We start from the raw sequence: 26,570 nt of genomic DNA, 5'->3' as shown, positions 1-26,570 counted from the left end.
CGTAAAAACTGAACTCGACTGCACAAGTTATTGAGTTCATAAGTTCAATGAATATTGAATCATGCAATGGTGATGGGTCTAGATTGCCATGATATATTGCTGCAGCTCAAATATCTATGGCTTCCTTAAGTGGAACATTGGTGAGTAGGCTAGCATTGTTGAATGAGCAAATAAACATGGCATCGCTATCAATATGCAAGTCCTACATCGTCTTCACAAATGTGAAGGAAACCATCACCGTGTTTGTGGAAAACATGCTTAAAACTGATTGTATCAATTCACCAATTGGCCAATTCATGTTGTGCAGGATTGGTTATAAATAAGATAAATGGACATCAATTTTATTATCTTGGGCAGCCCATACATGAATGATCAGCAAAGATGATGAGTACAAGATGAAAAACTTTGACAAAATGTCTTTCTTTTCAGCACTATTCAAGTTCTATACTGTCAAATGACTTCTCATTTTGTTCATCAATTTCTAATTGCAGCTACTTATGTTTCTAAAAACCACAATCATCATGTTTTAATTTTGAAAAACAGGAGAAAGGAAAATTGAATATATAAACAGGTTCATTTAAAAGCTGAACCATCCAATTTCATCACCACAATTTAGATTATAGTCTGCATATAAGAAGATGACATAAAAATAATACGAGCATGAATTGGCCAAAACACCCCTTGAACTTGCTCCGCCATTCAATAATATTATGGCTGATCTTCGATGTCAACTGCCTGATCCCCACATAATAATAATAATATTTATTGTCACAAGTACATTAACACTGTAATGAAGTTACTGTGAAAAGCCCCTAGTCGCCACATTCCGGCGCCTGTTCGGGTCACAGAGGAAGAATTCAGAATGTTCAAATTACCTAACAGCACATCTTTCAGGACTTGTGGGAGGAAACCGGAGCACCCGGAGAAAACCCATGCAGACATGGGGAGAACGTCCAGACTCTGCACTGTGACCCAAGCCAGAATCGAACTTGGGACCATGGCACTGTGAAGCAACAGTGCTAACCACTGTGCTACCGTGCCACCCTTCGTGCCCTCAGAGACACCAAAAATCTTTTGATCTAAGTCCTAAATATGCTCAAAACAACGAGTGAACATCCACAGCCCGAGGGGTAGAGAATTTCAAATATTCACAACGCTCTAAGGAAATACATTTTTGCTCATCTTAGTCCAAAATGGCAAACACTTTATTCTGATACTGTGATCTACAGGTTCTACACTCCAGCCAAGGAAAACATCCTCTCATAATCTATCCTTATAAAGCCGTCATGTAATCTTATATTTTTCAGTTTCTGCTGGTAAAAGACTTTATGAAATTTTTGCAGGAATTCTGAAATCAAACATTATTTGCGTGATAAGTGCTCATGTACATTAATATTGCTTACATGATATTGACTCCTACTGCACACCCAGATGTTATAAGCATAACGTGGCTTTCAATCTCAAAGTCCTTGCTGATCAGTCGCTGGACAGCAAGGTAAACCAACACCGCTGTTACTGCCCAGATTGACAGTACAGACAGAAGAGCCCCCAGAATCTCTGTGACACAAAGCAAAAAAAGACATTAGAGCAAGGCAGTCCTACTGTCATTGTATAGATCCCGATAGCTTCTATTTTCAGATTCCCAGCCAAAAAGTGGAATAACATGCATTAAATGACTATTAAAAGACTGTGTACTGCACCATATAGTTTGTCTCGGAAATATTTATTATGACTAGTTTACAATAAAAATCTATCAGATAAACAATTCTTGCAGGATGTTAACCTGATTATTTTAATTAGGTCAACAGCTTTGTTAAAATCATAGAAACCCATAGCACTAAAGGAGGCCATTAGGCCACAATGTCTCTGCTAGCTCTTTGAAAGAGTTACCATGCTTTATGCCACATCCCCATTTTCTGTCTGTAACCTAGTAAATTCCTCGTCCTCAGTACCCATATAAGATTAGTTATGGAATTAGGTTCCACCACCTTTCCAGGTGGAGCGTTCCAGATCCTGAGGAAAATTATTTCTCTTCATCTCCCCGCTAGCTTTTTGCCAATGAATCTTCTTGCCAGGTGTATTTTCATACTTGAAAATGAGGTGTTGACTCAGTGAAGTTACACCACAGGACTATATGCATGTTAAATAACGGAAGGAGCATGCGATAGATAGAGCTAAAAGATTTCAGTTACAGTGGACCAGATCAAAGCTCTGCTGCCGGTCATATCCTGCTGTGAGGAAACAACTTATAGGAGGGGGGGCTTCAAAAACATCTTCATCCTCAATCATGGCTAAACCAAGTTTGTGTATGCAAAAGTCAAAGGCTAAAGCTTTTGTGAACATCTTAACCTGAAGTGCCAAGTGGGTAATTCACTCTGTCCTCCTCCTGAGGTCCCTATCATCACAAGAGCAAGTCTTCTGCCAAAATGATACATTTCGTGTAATATCAAGAATTGACTGAGTGTACTGGATACAGCAAAAGTTGTGGATCCCAACAACTTTCCAGTAGTCGTGTTGAAGGCTTGTGTACCAAGAAGTGCTGTGCCTCTATTAGGAAAACAATGGTATTTATAAAGGATTTATATTTGTTTGGTCAATATTAGAAATATGGTATAATTTTAAGTAGGTTTAATTTAGTGTTTCTGAGTAAGGAAGGGTAAACCTATAATTAGATTAGTTTTGGATAAAGTTGCTGTATGTGTGGATGATTTGGTTTCAATTCAAACTGAGCTTCTATTATAGTTAGAGAGGCTATGGTGTGAAGAGTAAATTAAAACTAGCAGAAACATTGGGCGGGATTCTCCCACAACTGGCCGGATGGCTCGACGCCAGCGCCAAGAGCGGTGTGAACCACTCCGACGGGAAGGTGCAGAAACCTCCACACTTCCGGGGGCTAGGCCAGCGGCGGAGGGGTTGGCGCCGCACTAACCGCCGCCGAAGGGTTGGCGCATGCGCAGAACCGCCGGCGTGGTTCGCACAGACCGGCCGGCGTGTTCCTGCACATGTGCAGGGGGATTCTTCTCCGCGCCGGCCATGTCGGAGCCCTACAGAGGCCGGCGCGGAAGGATAGAGTCCCCCGTGCCACAGGCCCACCCACAGATCGGTGGGCCCCAATCGCGGGCCAGACCACAGTGGCCCCCCCCCCCCCCCCCCCGGGGCCGGATGCCCCCCTGAGGACTCACCTAGCTCGCCTACAAGCCAGGTCCTGCCCTGATGTACCATGTCCATTTCACGCCGGCGGAACTGGCCGAAAACGGGTGGCCGCTCGGCCCATCGGGGCCCGGAGAATTGTCGGGGAGGCTGCTGCCAACGGCCCACGACAGGCGCAGCGGAAACCCCACCCATGCCCAAAAACAGGCGCCGGCGAATTCACGCCGCCCCCCCGGCAATTCTCCGACCCAGCAGGGGGGGTCAGAGAATCCTGCCCAAGAAGTCATTGCTTAGCAACTGGGGCCCTTTTAAGGTAGAAAGGCATTTTGAATTTAGTTTTAACTGAATTTGTTTGGTGTTAAAGATGGGATGCTGGGAGGCGACCATCTCTCAACTCTGTCAGAGGAACATTGGAAAGAACAGGGAGGCTCCAAAAGATAGACTTCCCCTAGAACTAGATAATGTCCAGACAACCAGGGAATTGGGACAGAAGGAATGTCTTAGGAAGACTGGAATTAAGAGAATGAAGACCCAAGAAGCTGAACAGGGTATTGTTCAGGAGAACTCAAGGGAAAAGCAGACAAAGTGATCTGAGTGAAAGAGTCAGCCGCAGTAACCAGATTTAAAGTGGTAGAGCAGATTTCAGAGGTAAATCAAAAGTTTGATGCCATCTTAATACAGTCTGTGAATCTAAAGTTAAAGAAGCAGCGAAGACAAATATATCCTGAAGAGGGAAAGTGTAAAACCTGTAAGCAAATCCTTGATGGATGCACCTGAGTGAATACATTGCTTACAAGAAGATTTGAAAGTGTGTCTTTTTGAAAGCAGGATTTAAAGTCACTTGTGTAGAAGCTGAAGTTCAGTGAGATAAGGTGACTGACAGTGTACGAATCATCTGGGGGGAATTTGAGGAGAAATCCACAAATATTCACTTGGGTTCAGAGGGGATTGTATCTAACCACAACCAGCCTGTGTGCTTAAAGGGACTGTGTTAGACCATAATCTCCCAAGATGTACAGAGGCGGACGGGTTTGTGTGGGCGAATGCACACTGATGAAATAGTGTTCTTTATTCTAGAATGTCACCCAGAGCCTGGCTGGGAATAATACCCCAAATTTTATACCATTCTTATAGAGGGCCGACTTTGTGTGGTGAAACTCGGTCCTGTGCTTTGCCAGGTCTGCCCGAATGTCCTGTATCTTAAATTGAATCTTCCCTACTTTATTGCAAAGAAAAATTTTACTGGCATTCTCCCATAAACTATGCCATGTTTCCTCACCAATGCTAGTCCCCAAGTTGTTTTCCCCAAGATTGTAGGGGAAATGTACTGACACAGGATCTAAACCACAGGATATTGTAAAACTTACTGGTGAACTGTTTAGGCTGCTCAGAATTCAGGTTTTTCTCCACCAGTTAAATGGAGAAGTCCAGATGTAAAGTAATCTTATTAAGGATAAAATCTCTAAGAAATGCTGCTCAAAGAAGGACAAGGAAGCATCTTTGAACATGTCACCCAGCCTACATATGCCTCCGTCCCTCCAAGTGGTCCATTAAACCAGACGAGACGTCTGGACTGCCCTGGATAGGGGAGAAAGCGGAATTCAGTTTAGATCTCTGTGGTAAACACCACTAGTGATATATTGCATGTATTACAGCATTGCCCGTGTATTACAAGTACTACGGTAAATCACTGCCTGCTGGCTCCTCCCAGCAGGCGGCATATAAAAGTATATTGTTCTGGAAAATACAGAATGTGTCATTTGAAACATAGAACTCTGCCAATATCTGGTCTGGGAGAGTGCAGGGAAAGATCCCACAAGAGGTTGGTGGCAGCTGAAAAGAGCAGAAACTGTGGCCAGCTCTTCTGTCATAAATGCAGTCAATTTCAGTCTGTCAGAATTGTTATTACAACCTGCAGCAGGAGAAAGGGAAAAAGAAAAAAACAGAGTTTGCATAGATTTCTTTGTGTTGTTGGAAAGTTATAATGGACTGCCCCTTTAAGCCCCCTAGTCCTTTCCCTATCGGAGGTCCCGATCTCCCGCCAAAAATAACAGCGCGGGCTCTCCTCGCTCCTCCCCCCACGTGCAAGGCAGCAGACATCGGGAAAAAAAGCAGAACGCGAGGGAGCAGCAGCTGGAGAGGTCAGAACGGAGCTCAGAGGAAGGAGGACAGAAAACAGAGAACCAGCATCAGGAGAGAAGAGGAGGAGAGAGAGAGAGAGAGAACTCGGTTATGGGAAAGGCAAAGCAAACAGCTGATTGTAAACGGCAATAGATTTAAAGAAGGCTAGGATTTAAAGGTAAAATGTTAAGTTTGGGTCTGAAGGTCCCCAACCAACCAGACAACATCCAAAATCACTAATCTGTTTACCTTTCTGTAGAGAAAGTGTTTACAACTTATAAAAAAAAAGTATGTTAATAATAAAATAATTTAACCTGAAAAAGTGGTTATTAGCTTACTTCACTTCCTTAATAACGCAGGACCCAGGATATCAATGCTATTAAGGGGTAAGTAGGTAAAATTCTTCGGTGAAGGTATGGGTTATACCGGGGGATAACTTGAAAGGAGAGTTTGACCTGAATAGCACCCACAGAAGCCTGTATCGGAGTCAGGGAGTGAGAATCCCTGTTCACCATTTTAGAATATTGGCCCTTTTTTTGGTATAGAGGGAATTCTAAGACAGAGTGGTGGATTTCCAAAAACAATATGCTCTCCTGCGCTGCTCCCATTCTGATTCCAGCTGCAGGAGGCACAACTTCTCGTGTAATAAAGCCTCTATTGTTTCACCATTCTTGTCTCGTGGTAATTGACGGTACATCAATCTCCCTTCTAATTGGCGGACCAAGCACCACACTCCATTATTAATAATAATAAGCATATTAATAATAATAGGATTATCACATTCACAGTACCAGCCTTAAAGTCTCCATAAAGTAACAAGAACCACAGAGGGTAAACTGACTGGTCAGCCTCAATATCAAGCCAAATGGAGGTAGGGTCCTTCCTAAACCAGTTCCTTATGAACCTGAGGTGAGAAGCCAGTTGATACAGCCTAATGTTTGGGACACACAACCCCTCTTAGCCCCCAGGAGCTGGAGATTAGTGAACTTTATGCAAAGCTTCTTCTTATTCCAGATAAACAAACTAATCATTCCAGTAATCTTCTTTAAAACTCTAGCTGACCACAATATTGGCAGCATCTGCAGGGGATATAACAATCTAGGCGAGAGACACATTCATTTTAATCAAGGCAATTCTGCTCAGCCATGCGATCGGCAGGGACAATTGAAGTCACCTCCCACAACCGAATTAGCTGAGGCCAATTCTGCAAAGTCTGGAAAAGCCTTTGTGACAAACTCCAGGGAGTAATTTGGTGGGCCATACACATTCATTATTGAGACAGCTTGCCAGTGTACCAGCCCCTTAATTATGACATTCCTATCACCCTGATCCTTAACTTTCAGGGGGACATTCTTGTTGATCAATATTATCACACCCCTATTACTCTTTGAAAAAGAGGCAAAAAAGACCTTCCCATCCATTCCTGCCTCCATTTTGAGTGCTCCTTGTCATCCAAGTGAGTCTCCTGTAACAGGGCTTTGTCCACTTTTTCCTTCTTGCGAAACTAGAGGATCATTTTCCTTTTGGTAGGACGATTAATTCCTTACATTCCATAAGTAAAGTTTAAAATTAGTCACAGCTATTGCATAAGCCACCAGGAAAAGACTAGGAAAGGATTTTTGCACCACAATCAGGCATTTGCCATGACACTCTTGCCTCCTCCCAGCTTACAGCAAAGGCACCAAAATGTCTCCAACATGTTCATTATGCAGGTATCAGACTTGTCTGTACCATAGCATGATACAGTTAACAACATATAGACCCCAATATAATAATAATATGAACCAAACGTGACCACAATAGTTCTAAAGGGACATTCCTCAACCAAAGTGAGGACCTGTAGGACTAACCCTACGATCATACTGTCATTACCAACAGGATAATCCGCCTCAGAAAGAAGGAGCAGAAGGGAACCAATAAGGGAATAGGAGTCAAATACTCCTCACGCATTTTAAGCCCACCCATGAAGGCCGTGTCCACCACCCACCGGTTGGCAACGGCGCCACTCGAATCTGTTATGATTAATACATCAGGCAATATGAAAAGATCAAGGATAACTAGCGCAAAGCACAGCTACATACAAAAGGATAATGAGAGTCTGCAAAACACTCAAGGACCAGAAAAAGACATCCATTGCAGTGCTGAAACATTAACGTCTCCCTTTTAACTGGAACATGACATAAAGTCAGACAACAACATCATAATAGGGAGCGAGTCCGGACCAAAGCGTATAAGGGCTTGAGAATTTGAGGATTTGAAAGTCAAGAGCTGCAGAACACCAGTCCAATTTCCTGCCTTAATGTAGGCCAAAGCAACAGACAAATTATCAAAAGACTTACAGGAGTGGTTGGATATCACTTTCAGGGTCGCAGGAAAATGCATTGTATTATTCACTCCAGCTGCTTTACGTTTCCTTAAAACTTCATTGAATCCTTGACACTTCAGCTGCGTCGCCGTTGAAATGTCCTGAAAAATTGAAATCCTCACTTTCTGGTCTCACTGCACCTTGGCATCATCAGGGCTCTCCGGCGATCTTTAAAATTGTGGAAGTGAATGATTATAGGCCTGGGACATTGATTGTCCCTCGGCCTCAAAGACAGGAGACTGTGCCCTTTCCAATTTGAAACGCCCAGCTTTCACATCCAGTCCAAGAAAACATAGCAGCCAGTTCTCAAAGAGCCTTACCCTCCTCTCACTCAGGCAGACTGATGACACTTGGATATTCTTTCTCCGGCCTCAGTTTTACAAATCTCCCAGGATTTCTGACATGCCATATAGCTGGTTTTCCAACTTCAGCTTCAGCGGAGAAAGCAGCACTTTCAACATTTCAACATTCAGGATTATTTTCTCTGTTACATCAAGACTTTTGACAGTATTCTGCAACTCGGTCTCATGACCACTCAAGCTCTGTGTCAGCACACCGAGTCTCTGATCAATAGATGATTTGGAGTTGGGGACCAAGGGCAATGTGTCCAAGTTTGCAGACGACACGAAGATGAGTGGTAAAGCAAAAAGTGCAGAGGATACAGGAAGTCTGCAGAGGGATTTGGATAGGTTAAGTGAATGGGCTCGGGTCTGGCAGATGGAATACAATGTTGACAAATGTGAGGTTATCCATTTTGGTAGGAATAACGGCAAAAGGGATTATTATTTAAATGATAAAATATTAAAACGTGCCGCTGTGCAGAGAGGCCTGGGTGTATTAGTGCATGAGTCGCAAAAAGTTGGTTTACAGGTGCAACAGGTGATTAAGAAGGCAAATGGGGTTTTGTCCTTCATTGCTAGAGGGATGAAGTTTAAGACTAGGGAGGTTATGCTACAATTGTATAAGGTGTTAGTGAGGCCACACCTGGGGTATTGTGTTCAGTTTTGGTCCCCTTACCTGAGAAAGGACGTACAGGCGCTGGAGGGTGTGGTGAATGTAATATGATAATTCACACTATGTCTTTGTAAGCGCAGTAGCGGTATCCGACCACTAGGGGAGTAGCTCTGGGAATGCTCAGGAGATTGTACAGGGCTCCACCCTTGGCTCCACCCACGACTCCTCCCCCTAGTGCTGCTGTATAAATACCCTTGTCCAGAGTCAGCCTGCAGTTCACTGAGAGTTCATCAACGGGTAACAGGCTGGCTCTGTTGTAAGTCGATCAAAGCCTAGATTCATATCGGAAACACGTGTCTGGTGAATTGATGGTTCCATCAGAGGGCATGCAGAGGAGATACACGAGGTTAATTCCAGAGCTAAAGGGGTTGGATTACGAGGAGAGGTTGAGTAGACTGGGACTGTAGTTGTTGGAATTTAGAAGGATGGGGGGAGGGGGGGGGGATCTTATAGAAACATATATAATTATGAAGGGAATAGATAGGATAGATGCGGGCAGGTTATTTCCACTGGCGGGTGAAAGCAGAACTAGGGGGCATAGCCTCAAAATAAGGGGAAGTAGATTTAGGACTGAGCTTAGGAGGAACTTCTTCACTTAGAGGGTTGTGAATCTATGGAATTCCTTTCCCAGTGAAGCAGATGAGGCTCCTTCATTAAATGTTTTTAAGATAAAGATTGATTATTTTTTGAAGAATAAGGGGTTATGGTGTTCGGGCCAGAAAGTGGAGCTGAGTCCACAAAAGAACAGCCATGATCTCATTGAATGGCGGAGCAGGCTCGAGGGGCCAGATGGCTTACTCCTGCTCCTAGTTCTTATGTTCTTATAACTCGGATAATGTTGACAGTCATCGCTTTCAGCACCTCCGAGAATACCTCAGCAAGTGCCAGGTCCACAGGCCTCCCAAGGATCAAGCAGCCATATTAAAATGGCGTCTCCACCCCTGCTGAATCTAACTGCGCCCTTTATCCGAGATATTTTCATGTTTTTCGGCATATTCACACCAACACTAATCTAGAAGTCTTCAAAGGACATCAATTATTAGATTATGAATTAGACAAACCTGTGCTGGGCAACCAGGATAAATAACAGAATATAAAGCTATTGGTGCCAGAGCTCACAGGGAACCTGCTATTCCTACGTCCGCATTATATGGTTCCTGATCTGTAACTTAACAGGATCAGCCATTTAAGGCCCAGGCTGATGCCCTGGGGTACGGCTTTGAATCCCACCATGGTAGCTGGTGAAATTTAAACTCAGTTAATAAATCTGAAATTACAAAGCTAGTTTTGGTAATGATGACCATGAAACGATTGTCATAAAAGATCCATCTGGTTCACTACTTGCCTTTAGGGAAGGAAATCTGTTGTTGTTGCTGGGTCTGGCCTACGTGTGACTCTAGATTCACTGCATTGTGATCAAATCTTAAACGCCCTCAGAAAAGACCCAACAAGCCACTGAATTGGCCATATAAATACTGTGGCTACAAGAGAAGGTCAGAGGATGGAAATTCTGCAGAGGGTAACTCACCTCCTGACCTATCAATGCACATCCACCATCTACAAGGCATAGCTCAGGAGTGGGATTGAACACTCGCTTAGATGAGTGAGGCCTCATCAACACTTTACACTATCCAGGCCAAAGCAGCCCACTTGATTGGCAACCCATCCACCGACTTCAATCTCAACCACCGGCGCACGGTAGCAGCAGTATATTCTAGCTACAAGAGGCACTGCATCAATTCACCAATTGCAGGCTCCTTTGACACCACCTTCCAAGTCTATGGCCTCTGCTACCTAGGACAAGGGTAGCAGATGCATGGGGACAACACCACCTGGAACTAGCCGTGCAAGCCACACAACATCCTGACTTGGAAATATATTGCTGTCCTTTTACCGTAAGTGGGTTAATATCCTAGAACCCCGTTCCCTGACAGCACTGTGGGTGTACCTACACCACATGGACTGCAGCAGTTCAAGAAGGCGGCTCGCAATCACCTTCTCAATGGCAATTAAGGAGGGCAATACATGTTGGCCTAGACAGTGAAGCCCACATCATGTAGGAATTAAGAAAAATATAAGAGTCTGGAAGTATTAACATTGGAATCATGCTGCAACGGAGTACATGCTTTAAATTTGTAATCAAGAGCAGCTGTCACCATTTGGGGAGCGATTAGGAAATTCTTGTAAGGTTCTAAAAAACAGTTCACACCGGATGGAGGGAAAAATCTGTGCCAATGCTCAGTCTTGGAAATAAGCCTGGATTAAGGAAAAGAACCAGCGCCAGATTCATTCTTTTCTCAATATATGGACAGTGACTTTAACAGGGAATTTCCAGTGTAACAGTATGGAAGTCTTGCAGGTTACCTGTGAGCCTCCTCTGAGTGCAGTGTTCAATAATGTGTTGCAGGGTCTGATGAGGAGCTTCACGGTCACATGTTGGGAGGTTTACTCTTCTACCTATGGAGAAGGTTGCGTCATCCACCATATCTTGTTCTGAGGTGGTGGTCAATTATTTGAGAGGAAGGGTTGATCCTTCTGGTTGTACTGTGAAGTTCTCTCTAAGGAACCCATTTGGTGCATCGCAGTTAATTCAAGCATTATGCCAATGGTCATCAAGGCTGAGTGGAAATCGCTGAAAGACGTCAGTGATGATCCAAAAAGGCCTTTTAGATTTAAGCTGGGCTGATGATAGGTTGGTCAAGTCAAGTTGGACAAGGATGAAGCATTCGCAATAATATTCAGCCAGAAATGACGAGTGGATGATCCATCTCAGTCTCCGCCAGAGGTCCCCAGCATCACAGATGTCAATCTTCAGCCAATTCCATTCACCCCACGTGATGTCAAGAAACGGTTGACGGCACTGGATACTGCAAAGGCTATGGACCCCAACAATATTCTGGAAATAGTGTTCCAGAACTTGCTACGACCCCTAGCCAAGCTGTTCCAGTAGAGCTACAACACTGGCATCTACCCAGCAATGTGAAACAGGTGTATCCTGTACACAAGAAACAGGACAAATCCAACCCAGCCAATTACTGCCTTATCAGTGCAATTAAGTTACTGTAGCGGCTCAAGAGGCAGCTCATCACTGCTTTCTCAAGGGCAATTAGTGTTGGACAACAAATGCTGGCCTAGCCAGCGTAGTCCACATACTGTAAAAATTAATTTTGAAAAAATACACCATGTAAATGGTGCAATGTTAGCAAGCCTAAGCACCCAAGGTGTTGGTGTTGATGAAGGTAATAAATCTTGTATATGTCACCTGAACATGAACAGATTGGAATCTAGATTTATTTGCCAGTGAGTGACTCACCTTTGACTCTGGATGAGTACAGTCCCAACAAGAAGCTCAACACCATCAAGCACAAAGCAGCCCACTTGATTTGCAACCCATCTGCTTAAACAGTCAACTCTTCCACTACCGACAGGCCCTGTCCAGGTTGTTCCCACTGGCGGGTGAAAGCAGAACTAGGGGGGCATGGCCTCAAAATAGAAGGTTTGAAGGGCCAGATGACCTACTCCTGCTCCTAGTTCTTATGTTCGCAGTGTTACCCTCTTACATGATGTACTGCAGCAACTCACTAAGGTTTCTTCGACAGCACCTTTCAAAACCTGCAAGCCCTATTGCCTATTGTCTACAAGAACAAGGGCAGCAGGAGCTTAGGAACACCATCACACCATTCTACTTGGCGCTGTATCATTGCTGGGACACAATTCTGGAACTCCCTACTTAATAGCATTTTGGGTGTACCACACCACAGATCCTGCAGCGATTCATGAAGGAGACTCACTGTCACCTTCTCAAGGACAATTAGGAATAGGCAAGAAATTTTGGTCTTGCCAACAATTTACAGAATTTACAGTGCAGAAAGAGGCCATTCAGCCAAACGGATCTGCACTGGCCCTTTGAAAGACCACCCTACTTAAGCCCACACCTCCACCCTCTCCCCGTAACCCAGTAACCCGACCTAACCTTTTTCGACACTAAGGGGCAATTGATCCTGGCCAATCCACCTTACCTGAACATCTATGGACTGTGCGAGGAAACTGGAGCATGTGGAGGAAACCCACGCAGACACTGGGAGAAAGTGCAAACTCCACACAAAAAGTCACCCAAGGGCAGAATTGAACCCAGGACCCTGGAGCTGTGAGGCAGCAATGCTAACCACTGTGCCACCGTGCCGCCCACAACTAATGAATTAATAAAATAAATTCTAAGTCTTTTACTTACTAACCTACTCACCAGAGGGAACATTTTTTCTCTAATTGCTCTATCAAAACCTATCATCTATTAGGTCACCTCTTGACCTTCTTTGTTACAAGGAGAACTTTCCCAACTACTCACAACTGAAGTGCCTCACCCCTGGAAACATAATGAGAAAATTTCTCCATCCCTTTTCTAAGGCCTTTACCTATTTCCTGAAGTGTGATGCTCAGAATTGTCCACAAAACTCCAGTTCAGACCTGATTTATAAAGCTCTCGAATGATCTCTCTGCTCTTAGATTCTGTTACTTCTTTTATAATTGCTTTTTTAGCCCCTTTATCAACTTGCCCTATTACTCTTTAGGATATTTACACTCATTTACACGTTTCAAAATCATGCCATCACAAAGTGTATCACTTCACACATTTCCATATTGTGCTGTGCTTCTGCCCATTTCATTATCCTGGTTATGCTATCCCTAAGGCTATAACTGCCTTAGGCAGTTATTTGCGTTTGATGATTATTTGCTTCCACTCCAATTTGGTGCGTCTGAGATGACTGATGAGCCCAATGCAGAATTTGCAGACTCTTCCACATGAGGGGCAGGTGGTACTGGAAGGTTTGGACTGATGGGTTATTTGGAGGTTTGAACTCTTGGACTCAATTTCACTTCTTCACGTCCACGACAAAGTCTCTCGATGTGTACAGTGTCTTTCCGAATGAGCTATCTCCTTTTCGGTCGGTGACAAACCAGAGTCGCCCGTGGGACAGCGAGGATGTTTGACCTCTTCAGGGACATTTTGAGAACAGACTCAAGTCCTGTAACTATCAACATCACTCTCCAGTACTGTTCCAATTTTTGTATCATCTGCAAACTGAATCTGGGTTATTAATAAAAATTGAAATGAGTAATGCATCCAAAAAGATCCCTTGGGGAGCAACACTGAAAATCACCTCCCAATCTAAAAAACATCTATTTAGCATTATCCTTATCTTTTAATTCCTGTCACAGAATTAATGTATATCCAGCACAGGTGATGCAGCAATTTCACGCAAACAAAATAACATATTTGCACAATAATATTGCATTAGCATAATTTAATCCGCTTGAGATTTTAATTGAAGTAGTAGGATAGCACTGTTCTGGATCATTTCTCATAGATCACATTTTATAGGCTTTACTTCAAGCCAGTTAGATATTTACTTTACTGTATATGACAGAATAGTAAAATTCAATGTCAAGTTTAACCTAACTTATTTGAAACAAAATAGAGCAATCTCTTTTTCTAAAATCCTGAATAAGATACTTGATTCCAAAAGACAGATAAGATTTTATTAGTTTTCTATTTGTACTATGTCAAATATTATACTTCATCCCTATTTCTATACATTCCTTATACACTGGTGTAGGATTTTTCTCCAAATAGTAGCCAAAGAATATCTTTGCCTGAAGCCATTCAGAATTATAGAGATAAATGAGTTTCACTTGGATTTACAATAGTGATGCTGGTACAATGCCTCTTGCTGAGAGACAGTGCCATATATGCTCAGTAACAAAGCCATTGCTCAGCAGGAAATGTTTAGCTGCTAGCCAGTGGTTCATGCGCTCATTGTTGTAGCAATCACCACATTAGTCAAATTCCCGCTGTGAATGATTTCAAATGAGCAGAGTCATTTGGAATTAGTTCAGCAGAATTCTCAATCCATTCCTCAATCTTAAACTGAACAAACTACAATTTTAGTTTAAAGAATTGTTGACCTCCCTGGACTTGGCCAGTGCTCTTATATTGTGCAGTATCCCCAGCAGAGGCAGTTAGATGTAAAACGGCAAGGACTCATCAGGCCCATTGACCCATTAAAAATGGGTCTTCCCAGCAGAATGTCTTAAATACCTTTCACGGGCTTTAATTTGTGCCCTCACCCAACTCCTCACCCTACTCTCAGCTTTTTAGAAACATAGATAATAGGAGCAGGAGGAGCCCATTCCGACCTTCAAGTCTGCTCCACCATTCATTATGATCATGGCTAATCATTCAACTCAGAAACCTGGTCCTCCTTTCCCCTCTTTGATCCCTTTGGCCCTGAGAGCTATATCTAACTGCTTCTTGAAAACATGCTGTTTTGGCATCAACTGCTTTCTGTGGTCGCCAATTCCACAGGCTTACCACTGTCTGGGTGAAGATATTTCTCCTCATCTCAGTCCTAAATGGTTTACCCCATATCCTCAGACTGTGACCCCTGGTTCTGGACTACTCTGTCATCAGGAACATCAACTCTGCATCTTCCTTCCTGCATCTACCCTGTGTGGTCCTGGAAGAGTTTTATGGGTTTCTATGAGATCCCCACTCATTCTTTTAAACTCCAGTGAATATAATCCTAAGCAACTCATTCTTCCTTCATACATCAATCCCGCCATCCCAGGAATCAGACTGGTAAATCTTGGCTGCCCTCCCTGCCTAGCAAGAACATCCTTCCTCAGGTAAGGAAACCAAAACTGCATGCACTATTCCGGATGTGGTCTCACCAGGGCCTTGTATAATTACAGCAGGGCAGGGCATCCCTGCTCCTGTACTCTAATCCTCTTGCTATCACCTACATACTTATTTTCAGTGACTGGTGCAGAGGAAACCCATGTCTCGTTGTGCATTTCCCTCTCTTAGTTTACAGCCATTCAGATAATAATCTACCTTCCTGTTTTTCCTACCAAAGTGAATAACCTCACAATTTAGGCGATTCCATAATTACAGATTTCCTTTATCGCATGCGTCTCTAATTCCCTGTTTAATGCCATTCCCAACACCACCACTACACTTTGGGGTCTGTTTACAACTCCTACTAACGTTTTTGTGCCTCTTGGTGTTTCTTACCTCCACCCATACAGATTCCACATCATCGGAGCAAATATCCTTCCTCACTATTGTATTAATTTCCTCTTTAACCAGCAATGGAACCCCGCCGCCTTTTCCTTTTTGTCTGTCCTTCTTAAATACTGAATACGCCTATATGTTCAGTTCCTAACCCTGACCACCCTGCGGCTATAATCCCGGCTACATTGTACCCATTTCCATCTATTTGCTCAATTTACCCGTCCACTTTATTGCAAATGCTCTGCTCGTTAAGGCACAAAGCCTTGAGGCTTGTCTTTTTAACATTCCTTTTCCCGTTCCCATTATTTTTCATTGAGGCCCTATTTGAATCTGGTCCTTAATTTATCTGCCTATCACATTTCCTATTCCCTTTTTTGTCTTTTGTTCTTGTCTATATTTTCCCCCTCCTCCGACTCCTTGCATGGCTTCCTAGCCCCCTGCCATTTTAGTTTAAACCTTCCCCAACCACTCTTTTAAATACTCCCTGCTAGGACATCAGTCCCGGTCCTGCCCACGTGTAACCCCGTCCAGTTTGCACCGGTCCCACCTGCCCTAGAACCGGAGCCAATGTCCCAGGAATCTGAGACCCTCCACCTTGCATCATCTCTTAAGGCAGGTGTTCATCCAACACATCCTGTTATTTCTGCTCTGGCTAGCGCGTGGCACTTGTAGTGATCCCGAGGTCACTACCTTTGGGGTTGTACTTTTCAACTTACTTTCTAACTCCCTAGATTCTGCTTTTAGGACCTAATCCCTTTTATTTCTATCTATGACATTTGCACCAGTGTGTACCCTGACCACTGGCTATTCACTCTCCCCCTCCAGAATGTTCTGTAACCGCTCTGACACATCCTTGGCCCTCGTGCCTGGGTAACAACATATCATCCTGAACCTTGTTCGCAGCCACAGAAGTGCCTATCTATTCCCCTTACAATCGAATACCCGAGAATTATTGCATTCCCACACTTTTTACTCCTCCTGTGTGCAGTAGTACCAACTGTAATGCAATGGATTTGGCTGTTGCTTCTTTCTCCTGGGAGGCCATTCCCCCCGACTGTACCCAAAATGGTTTATCTGTTTGTAGGGGAATAGGCGCAGGTGATTCCTGCACTGTCTGGCTAGTACTCTAGCTCTTCCTGGTGGTCGCTCATTTCCTTCCTGCCTGTGGAGCCTTAGTCTGCAGTGTGACCAGGCTATTACTTAGCCCTTTAAATGAAACCTTTTGGAAGGTACTTAATATCAAATAATATAAATTACTCTAGGGCAGGGGTGGGCAAACTACGGCCCGCGGGCCGCATGCGGCCCGACAAAGGTTTTTATGCGGCCCGCCAATGAGGTGCCCGGAATCATAACCGGCATTTTTGAAAAGCCGCCGGGGAAAAGCCGCTGAAGTAAATGCGCTTATTCAATAAGCGCATTTACTTCAGCGGCTTTTCCGCAGCGGCTTTTCAAAAATGCCGGTTATGATTCCGGGCACCTCATTGGCGGGCCGCATAAAAACGCACGTAGTGGGGTGGATGAGTGGAGCTGTCTCATTGGTCGGTTTAGTTGGGTGTGCGACCAATAGGAGTCCAGGTTACAAACAATAAGCCTTATTATTGTTTGTAACCTGGACTCCTATTTGTCGCACACCCAACTAAACCGACCAATAAGGCAGCCCCACTCATCCACCCCACTACGCGCGTTTTTATCGTTGACTCGGCTCGGCTGTGCTTCTGTCAGTGTTAAGGATCAGCACAAGCAACTTGACACCTGATTTCAACAAACTGGTAAATGACTGCAGTCAGATGCATCATTCTCATTGACATTGTTCTGTTACTTACTGAGTTACTTTGTTTTTCAAATAAATGTGCTTTTTTTTCTTTAAAGACCTTTTATTTTGGCTATTTAAAATATTAATTATTTTACTTAATACACTATGCGGCCCTTTAAAATTGTGAATTTCTGAATGTGGCCCTTGCACGGAAAAGTTTGCCCACCCCTGCTCTAGGGCCATTCTTGCCTGGTCCTCGTTACTACAGAATATAGCACTTACAAATTATAGACCACGAAATATAAACTTTAAAAACTATAAACAATAAAGGTAGTAAATACTCACCTGACTATACTCACCCAATCAACTGCTTCCACTTTCCTTGCGTCATTTTTGAATCCTGGTGCTCCAAACTCCAAGCTAGCACTCTGCTAACATCATCTACCATCATGTACCACTCATTCTCACACTCTTTTATCCTCGTGGCTCCATTCTGTCTCTTTCTCACGCTCTTTTATCCATGCGGTTCCGCTCTCAGTCTCACTCTTTCTCTTGCTCTTTTATGCTCGAGCAGTCTCACTCTTTCTCACGCTCTTTTATCCTTGTGGCTCCGTTCTGAGTCTCGCTCTTTCTCTCGCTCTTTTATCCTCGCAGCTCCGTTCTGAGTCTCGCTCTTTCTCACGCTCTTTTGTCCTCCCGACTCCGCTCTCAGTCTCCATCTTTCTCTCGCTCTTTTATCCTCCCGGCTCAGTTCTCACTCTCACTCTTTTTCACGCTCATTTATCCTTGTGGCTCCGTTCTGAGTCTCGCTCTTTCTCACGCTCGTTTATGCTCACGGCTCCGTTCTCAGTCTCGATCTTTCTCTCGCTCTTTTATCCTCCCGGCTCAGTTCTCACTCTCACTCTTTTTCACGCTCTTTTATCCACGTGGCTCTGTTCTCAGTCTCACTCTTTCTCACGCTCGTTTATCCACGTGGCTCCGTTCTCAGTCTCGATCTTTCTCATGCTCGTTTATCCGCGTAGCTCCGTTCTCAGTCTCACTCTTTCTCTCGCTCGTTTATCCACGTGGCTCCGTTCTCAGTCTCACTCTTTCTCACGCTCGTTTATCCGCGTAGCTCCGTTCTCAGTCTCGATCTTTCTCACGCTCGTTTATCCGCGTGACTCCGTTCTCAGTCTCGATCTTTCTCACGCTCGTTTATCCGCGTGACTCCGTTCTCAGTCTCGATCTTTCTCTCGCTCTTTTATCCTCCTGACTCCGTTCTGTCTCACTCTTTCTCACGCTCTTTTATCCTCCTGACTCCGTTCTCAGTCTCCATCTTTCTCACGCTCGTTTATCCTTGTGGCTCCGTTCTCAGTCTCACTCTTTCTCACGCTCGTTTATCCTTGTGGCTCCGTTCTGAGTCTCGCTCTTTCTCTCGCTCGTTTATGGTCACGGCTCCGTTCTCAGTCTCGATCTTTCTCTCGCTCTTTTATCCACGTGGCTCCATTCTCAGTCTCGATCTTTCTCTCGCTCGTTTATCCGCGTAGCTCCGTTCTCAGTCTCACTCTTTCTCACGCTCGTTTATCCACGTGGCTCCGTTCTCAGTCTCACTCTTTCTCACGCTCGTTTATCCACGTGGCTCCGTTCTCAGTCTCACTCTTTCTCACGCTCGTTTATCCACGTAGCTCCGTTCTCAGTCTCACTCTTTCTCACGCTCGTTTATCCGCGTAGCTCCGTTCTCAGTCTCGATATTTCTCACGCTCGTTTATCCGCGTGACTCCGTTCTCAGTCTCGATCTTTCTCACGCTCGTTTATCCGCGTGACTCCGTTCTCAGTCTCGATCTTTCTCTCGCTCTTTTATCCTCCTGACTCCGTTCTCAGTCTCACTCTTTCTCACGCTCTTTTATCCACGTGGCACCGTTCTCAGTCTCACTCTTTCTCACGCTCTTTTATCCACGTGGCACCGTTCTCAGTCTCACTCTTTCTCTCGCTCTTTTATCCTCCTGACTCCGTTCTCAGTCTCACTCTTTCTCACGCTCTTTTATCCTCACGGCTCCGTTCTCAGTCTCACTCTTTCTCACTCTCTTTTATCCACGTGGCACCGTTCTCAGTCTCACTCTTTCTCTTGCTCTTTTATCCTCACGGCTCCGATCTCAGTCTCACTCTTTCTCACGCTCTTTTATCCTCACGGCTCCGTTCTCAGTCTCACTCTTTCTCTCGCTCTTTTATCCTCACGGCTCCGATCTCAGTCTCACTCTTTCTCACGCTCTTTTATCCTCACGGCTCCGATCTCAGTCTCGATCTTTCTCACGCTCTTTTATCCACTTGGCACCACTCTCAGTCTCGATCTTTCTCATGTTCTTTTTTGCTCCCGATTCCACTCTCAGTCTCCATCTGTCTCACGCTCTTTTATCCTCCTAGTTGCGATGATTTTCATGTGATGTTACTCTTTGTGTTTTCAGCAAGAACTGAATGCTGGACACTGTTCCCAGGTTCTTTAATCTTACCATTCCAGATTTACCATTTCCCAGTTTTATAATGATCTTGTATACCTCGAGACGATCACCCCTATACCTCCTTTACGTGTTCAATATTCTCCAAACTTTCCTCATGACTGAAGTGTCTAAGAGCAGAATTATACCTCTGGCTCTCCTTTGCACTCCTCGAGCATTTGAATGTTTCTCTTGTGATTCAGTGGTTAGAGTTCGATCAATGCTCTTAACAGAATATTAAGCCATTTGATCACAAAGATACATGGCAGGGCCAAAGCAAACAAGGGCAGTATATTTTAAAATGTTCCTAAGGAACAAAGGGCCACTGTTAGAAAGGTAATCAATTTCCTCCGGAATTGATTCCCTTTATCTGCAAAACATTTTTGAGGCCTTTCTCAGGGCATTAATGAACTCGTTCCAACTCTCAGCTGACAAAATATCCATTGAGACTTCATGGAGTGATAATGGGCAAATTCCTGCCATAACCTCAGAAATTCCATACTCATACCCACCTGAAATTAGAGGGCAGGACTGGAAGACTAGCCTCCTAATTTAAATGGAATTTACAGTACTTCTTGCATGGAGTGAAATCCTAGCAGAACCAGACTCTGTCCTACATTCTGTCTCTGCACTGCCTTTGTGCATTGTGGCTTTCTATAGTCACGTGACCTGTGATGCCCTTTTTCATACATAAAGGTTTCAGGGCAGTAGCCATTTTGGCCCACCACATGGGACAGTTATGATGAGGAAGATGGGAAGAGGCTGGAATGGAACATCAGCACCGACGTGGAATGATTTTGGCACGCGTGGTCAGCCGCAATGTCGGCTTCATCAGAACAAGATGATTTTGCACTGGCTGGCAATTAAGGGCAAGCTGTTCTACATTCAGCAGCTGAGACCCCAATGCCCCACCCTCTCGGGCCCTGGAACTTTATGACCTATAACTGTAATTGCATTGGGACACCCTGCTGGATCTGTTTGTAATGGTTTGGTTTTGTGTCATACAAATGAGAACATTCCAAGTTTGACCCTTGGTCCGAGCTGAATGAGCTGAATCCAGGCAGGCAGAGAGACAACACAGTTGAACTCAGCATTCTCTGGAAAAGAAACTTGGTTTGGATTTCCATGGGCTGGTAGACATTAGTGAATTGTATACCAAAACTACACTCCCCACTCCTTTTGCTCCTTGAGCTCTGATCAAGCTTTTGGTCACTTCCCCTAACATTTATTTTCTTGCCTTGATAATAATTTTCCTTATCCTTTCATGAAATGTCTCGGCGCATTTTTCCAAAGATGTCAATTGTTATTGTTGCAGAAAGTGTTTATATTCAGATGCCAAATACAAATGCAATTTGTGATTGAAGACCCCACTAGCACGCACTGCCCCAGTTTACATTGGAATGGGTATTTGAGCGAGGTCCTAAACAAATTGCTATCAATCAATGTCTTCAGAAGAGGAGGAGTGAAGATAACGTATTAAAGATTCCTTTGTTTCAGAGGAACTTCCCTTTAATATTTTAATTTCTAAATTTATTATTCGCGACAGTGAAGAAAATATTTGCTAGCGTGACATCAAATGCTCATTTAAGAAACATGTAGGCTATAAAGAGCAACCATGTGGATCTAAAGCCATATATTATGCTTCATTAACCTGATGGAGTATTTAAGAACCAAGAACTATCTTGTGTATATTGTTCAGCGTTTTGCATATATTTCCATCAAGTAAAGCTACTTGAGTCTTCAGAGAAAACCAAAATTTATGAAATGAATTGCAAATTACCTAGCTCAGTTATTCTCAAATTCTTCAGCAAAGCCCATAGGCTGGGCACAACAGGGACATTATTTAGGGTTACATAGGATTTGAAGCATAACAGCAAGCCATTTGGCCCAATCATTCCACGTTGGTGTTTATGTTCAACTCCAGCCTCCTCCTATCTTCCTCATTATAACTGTTCCACGTGCTGGGCCAAAATGGCTACTGCCCTCAAACCTTTATGTATAAAAAAAAGACATCAGAGGTCACATGCTTATGACAAGCCACAATGCACAAAGGCAGTGCTTAAAGACAGTCCAAAGATGTGCAGGTTAGGTGGATTGGCCATGCTAAATTGCCCTTAGTGTCCAAAAATGTTCGGTGGGGTTACTGGGTTAGGGGGATAGGGTGGTGTGGGCTTAAGTGGGGTGCTCTTTCCGGGGGCCAGTGCAGACTCGATGGGCCGAATGGCCTCATTCTGCTTGTAGATTCTATAATTTCTCCAAACAATTCCTTTTTCATAAAAGGAAAGGATAAACATTGCATGCAAGATCATTTGCAGTTTCAAGTTACACATATATATGGTCTACAAGGAAGATCATCATGCATGAACAAAAAAAATATTGTTTCTAGGCTGTCTCACTTTCATCTGTCTCTACACATACATTGCATACATAGGGCTGAATTTTGCGCTTGTATGGTAAGCCTGATCAACCGCATTGTCCGCTTCTACCCACAAACATCAGTTCAACATGATTTCACACTGGCTGGCAATTAAGGGCCAGACGGCCAGAAACATGTCCGGAGATTTGCACAGCACTGCCAGCAGGGGCTGAATCGAATGGTGACTGATGGGGGGAGGTGCACTGGTGGAGTAATATAAGCCCATCCAGCTCCCTGGAGGGTACAGGAGTTGGGGAGGAGCATAATGGAGCTGTTGATAAGATAGTGGAAAATTTGGCACAAGTGATGGCCTCAGCATTCGCTGGGCACAGCAAACAGGATGCCAATATTGATGGGCACTCTGCTCCACAGTTCTCAGGTGATAGCTTGCACGTTCAAGTGGAGACAGTGAGTGCCCGCTGCCTGGCGTGAAATACTCATGCTGCGGGTGGCAGAAGGAGACAACCTCACCAAACAAAGAAGGTTGGGATGGAGGTGGCTGCCTAGGTGAAAGGGAATGATGTGGTGTTCCGCACATGCCTGTGCCGGAAACGGTTCAATGATCTTGTGTGCTCCACAACGGTGAGTAGCAACTTGGCATGGAACTGAGTATTGATGCCTTGGAGGGAAATCATAAGCATGAAGCTCATGGGTGTGAGGTGCACTGTGTCAACTGACACATATCCATGTACCTGCCAACGGTGGGAGATATTGCCGCTCACATTATTTATATAGACGGGTGAGGAGTGTCAGTCTGATGGGTGCCTCAAGCTGTCTCTCCTGCTGGTGGTGGTTTGCTTGGCTGGAATGGTGTTGCAGGTGGAGGATAGTTTAATGAATGCACTTGTTCACATTCAGAAGAGAAGCCATAATGTGCTGGAATGCACAAGAATGGGTAGTGGGGTGCCTAAGGTCCTGATCCTGTCCAGATTTGAGACGGGCACTCTGGACATAGAATGCAAGTGAGGAGGAAGGTCCACAGATTTCGGAAAGGCTTGGGTCTTGAAGGATGGTAAGAGTTCAGTGGGCAGATATGAAACTGGTGGAGTGTGCAAGAAGGGCAGGGTTGTAGCATCTCCAATGATAAGTTTAAATCCTGAGAAACCATTGGTTGGCCACTCACGGTGTCTCAGTGACGCGCATGTCTACTTTGGTACGTAACCATCATGCTTGTATAGATACTTAGTGATGATGTTCTTCACATATTCTATTTCTCGCTCAGAAGCACCATCCTTACAATGCATGGCTGACCACAAGGGGGAACCAACAAGTGGTGTACCTGTGCCACATCTGCTCTCTGTGCCAAGCACCAGTGCAGATACAGGCACATCAGTGAAGGCAGCTCAGTTTGGACTGCACTGTGGTAAGGGCACATCACACTCACTAGAGGAGCGGTGGAAGCAAAGAGCACCCAGGGCATCGGCTGTCCGAGAACTGCTGGAGACCAGGACCATACTGAGTCTGAGTCAGATGACTGATAAGTCGTCCATCAGGCAGTAGATGCTAGATGACCTGTGGTGCAAAGTGTTCATGCAGGTTCATGCAAAGCGTGCAAACTTTCTGGCTGGCCTGGCCCATCTGGTAATGAATGTGAGCACCCGTCTGAAGAGGGGGTTAGTTACCAGATGGGAACATAGCTGAAGGAGCACTACCTCTTCAACCTCAACCTGTCTGGCCGGACTCAGCATCAAATCCTTCTGCAAAGTCTTTCACTGAGGCATGTGGAGCTGCCTTGGTATCCTCATCCTTGAGTGGGTTCCCCCTTGCCAGTGCTACTTTGTGAAGAATGTAACAGATCACGATGATAAGGAACATGTGCTCTGGAGGATATTTCAGGGAATTTATCTTCAGTAGCTCTATTGTGCTCTCAACCAGTGCCCGTGTGGAGGGATGACCAGTTGTACCATTCTTCCGCCTCAGACCTACCTAGCCAGGGTGATGCCATGAGCCACTCCCTTAATGGATACCTTTTGTCACCCAGCAACCAACCATCCAGCTCAGCTGGAACGACGAACAGCCTCGGCATCTGGGACTGCTACAGTATGTATGCATCATAGGAGCTGCCTGGGTACCTTGCGCAACCTTGTAGAATCTGGGCTTATAGTTGCATACTATCTGCACATCCATGGAGTGGCAGCCCTTCCTAGTCACAATGACCCAATGGAGCTTTGATGTCCACGAGCATAGTTATGGCACCCGGGATGCGGGGGAACCCAGTGATAGCTACAAAGCCTCTGGCTTGCTCAACCTGGCTGGCTTGGTCCGTCTGGTAATGGAGGGATGTGAGGACCCGTCTGAAGAGGGGGGTCAGTTGCCACAACTCTAGACAGCTGATTAGGACACTCCACACAGATCCCCCACTCGACGATTTGGATGCATATAGATTGAGGACAACTATGATCTTTGGAGACTCTGGCATTGGGTGTCCACAGCCAAGGTTGGAGGCAACCTCTGGCCCGATCATCTGGCATAATTATGTCATGGTGTCCCTAGAGAGGCAGAGCTTCTAAGGCACGGGACCTCAGTCATATTGAACTAACTGGATCACTGTACACTCTGGCATCAGGATATTAGCGTCTTCTGTGGTGCCTACCGCCTTTCTCTTCCTACTGGCCTTGTACTCTTTATGCCGATGCCTGTCCTCCCATTGGCCACTCCTGCAATGTTGGCTGCGGACACCTGTAATCCTCTCCTTTCTGCCCCTCTCTTCCTCAGAGGAAGAGGTTCCCCCAGTGCAGTACACAACCTCATCCGCAGGAATGCAGTTGGTACTGTCTATGCACTGAAGGCTCCAATGTGCAGAAACGCTTTAACAGAGTTGACAAAACAAGAGTCCTCAGAGCAAGGGTAATAAAGTAAATACTTCAGAAAAACAAGGAGGGAAAGTTCTAAAATCTCAATAACACGCAATAGCAAACTCTCACCTGATCTCTTAATTACTCACTCAGTCAATGCTCATCTTTGAGTGGGTCCCCCCTTGCCAGTGCCCCTTTAATTCCACCCTTGAATGAGGGAAGTGAAAAAACAGGATGGCCCCTCCATATTACCTGTGCACCATCTGAGAAATCGCGCATGTATTGTAGAATTCCAGTCAATTACCATTTTAAGGGCCTTAAAGAACTAGCGGATTAATTATCTGTGGGCCTGCCTACCATAATATCACGCTCAATTACATTGTATTGGGAGTCCGACATCATCTCCTTCCTGGAAGGGTGTCCAAAAACAAAACTTAAAATTCTGGCCATAATCTTTAAAGTCTTCTAGTAATCTGCATGTGGGTTGTTGCCTGTTCATCTGATGTCTGTTCATTCCTGGGGAGATGTTGCCTCGCCGGGGAATGACAGTGCTGATCTGTTACATTTGTTGGCGAATGGCTTACCTCTGGTGCTGAAGATCATTCAGATCCTTTTTCAGTTGGCAAAAGCAACTCTTCCTCAGTGGCTGGCTGCTGTGAAGCAACAGCTTCTTTAGCTGCATGCATGTGTGTGGTTGTGATCAGGTACACCTCGTTTTTTACTTTTACTATGTACAATCGAGATGGCAACTTCTCCAGCCAGGTCCCAAGTGCCAAGTAGGCTGATGTTTGTTGAGTGTATTGATTTTCTGTCGCTTCACTTCAATTTCGACATACACACTTGTTACTATTTTTGGCTTCAGTAGCTTTTTACCTGTTGGACGAGTATTAGGTGCAGTGTGAAATTAGTTGCTGCATTGGATTACCTTCCATGCCTTCAGTAGGTGTATTTCTCCACTCTAGGATCGCCTGGTACACATCTGGTGCTGGAGCTACTCGATTTTTTCATGATCCCTTTGTCAATTTTCACTGTGACCTCAGCCTATCCATTAGATGCTTTAACATGGTGATGATGTGTGGTACTGAATTTGCCAATTATTTATGAAGCGCCTGAATTCTCCACTCATCAATTGAGGGCCATTGTCACTCATCAGAATGCCAGGAATACTATTTCAGGCATCCTACAATCTCACCGGTACTCGCCGATGATAGGTTGCCTAACTCACAGTAATCTGAATAATAGGCAATGTGATAAGATAATAGGTATCAAGGTGAGTGAAGAAGTCTACTCCAAGCTTCATTGAGCTCTGTCTCGGTTGTCATGAGCGGCTCTTCAGCTTGCGTACCCTCAAGCATTGCATTGGCTGATGTGATCCTTAATTTTATTGCTCATGTTTGACCAGTTGGAGCATTT

At 44.6% G+C, this 26,570-nt stretch overlaps 1 protein-coding gene across 2 annotated transcripts in view; it reads right to left on the bottom strand.

Moving 5' to 3' along the window:
• slc30a2 (solute carrier family 30 member 2) overlaps nucleotides 1-26,570 on the bottom strand; it is a 122,755-nt gene that overhangs the window by 14,561 nt on the left and 81,624 nt on the right. For both annotated transcript variants that reach the window (XM_038800033.1, XM_038800034.1), the window contains one exon: nucleotides 1,404-1,557. In XM_038800033.1, the coding sequence (XP_038655961.1) occupies nucleotides 1,404-1,557 (154 nt within the window). The remainder of the gene's footprint in view (nucleotides 1-1,403; nucleotides 1,558-26,570) is intronic.

Source organism: Scyliorhinus canicula, chromosome 6, assembly GCF_902713615.1.
Source record: "Scyliorhinus canicula chromosome 6, sScyCan1.1, whole genome shotgun sequence".
In the NCBI taxonomy this organism is placed as follows: Eukaryota; Metazoa; Chordata; class Chondrichthyes; order Carcharhiniformes; family Scyliorhinidae; genus Scyliorhinus; species Scyliorhinus canicula.
The sequence above is the reverse complement of the archived record's forward strand: the minus strand, read 5'-3'. Positions and strand labels throughout refer to the sequence as shown.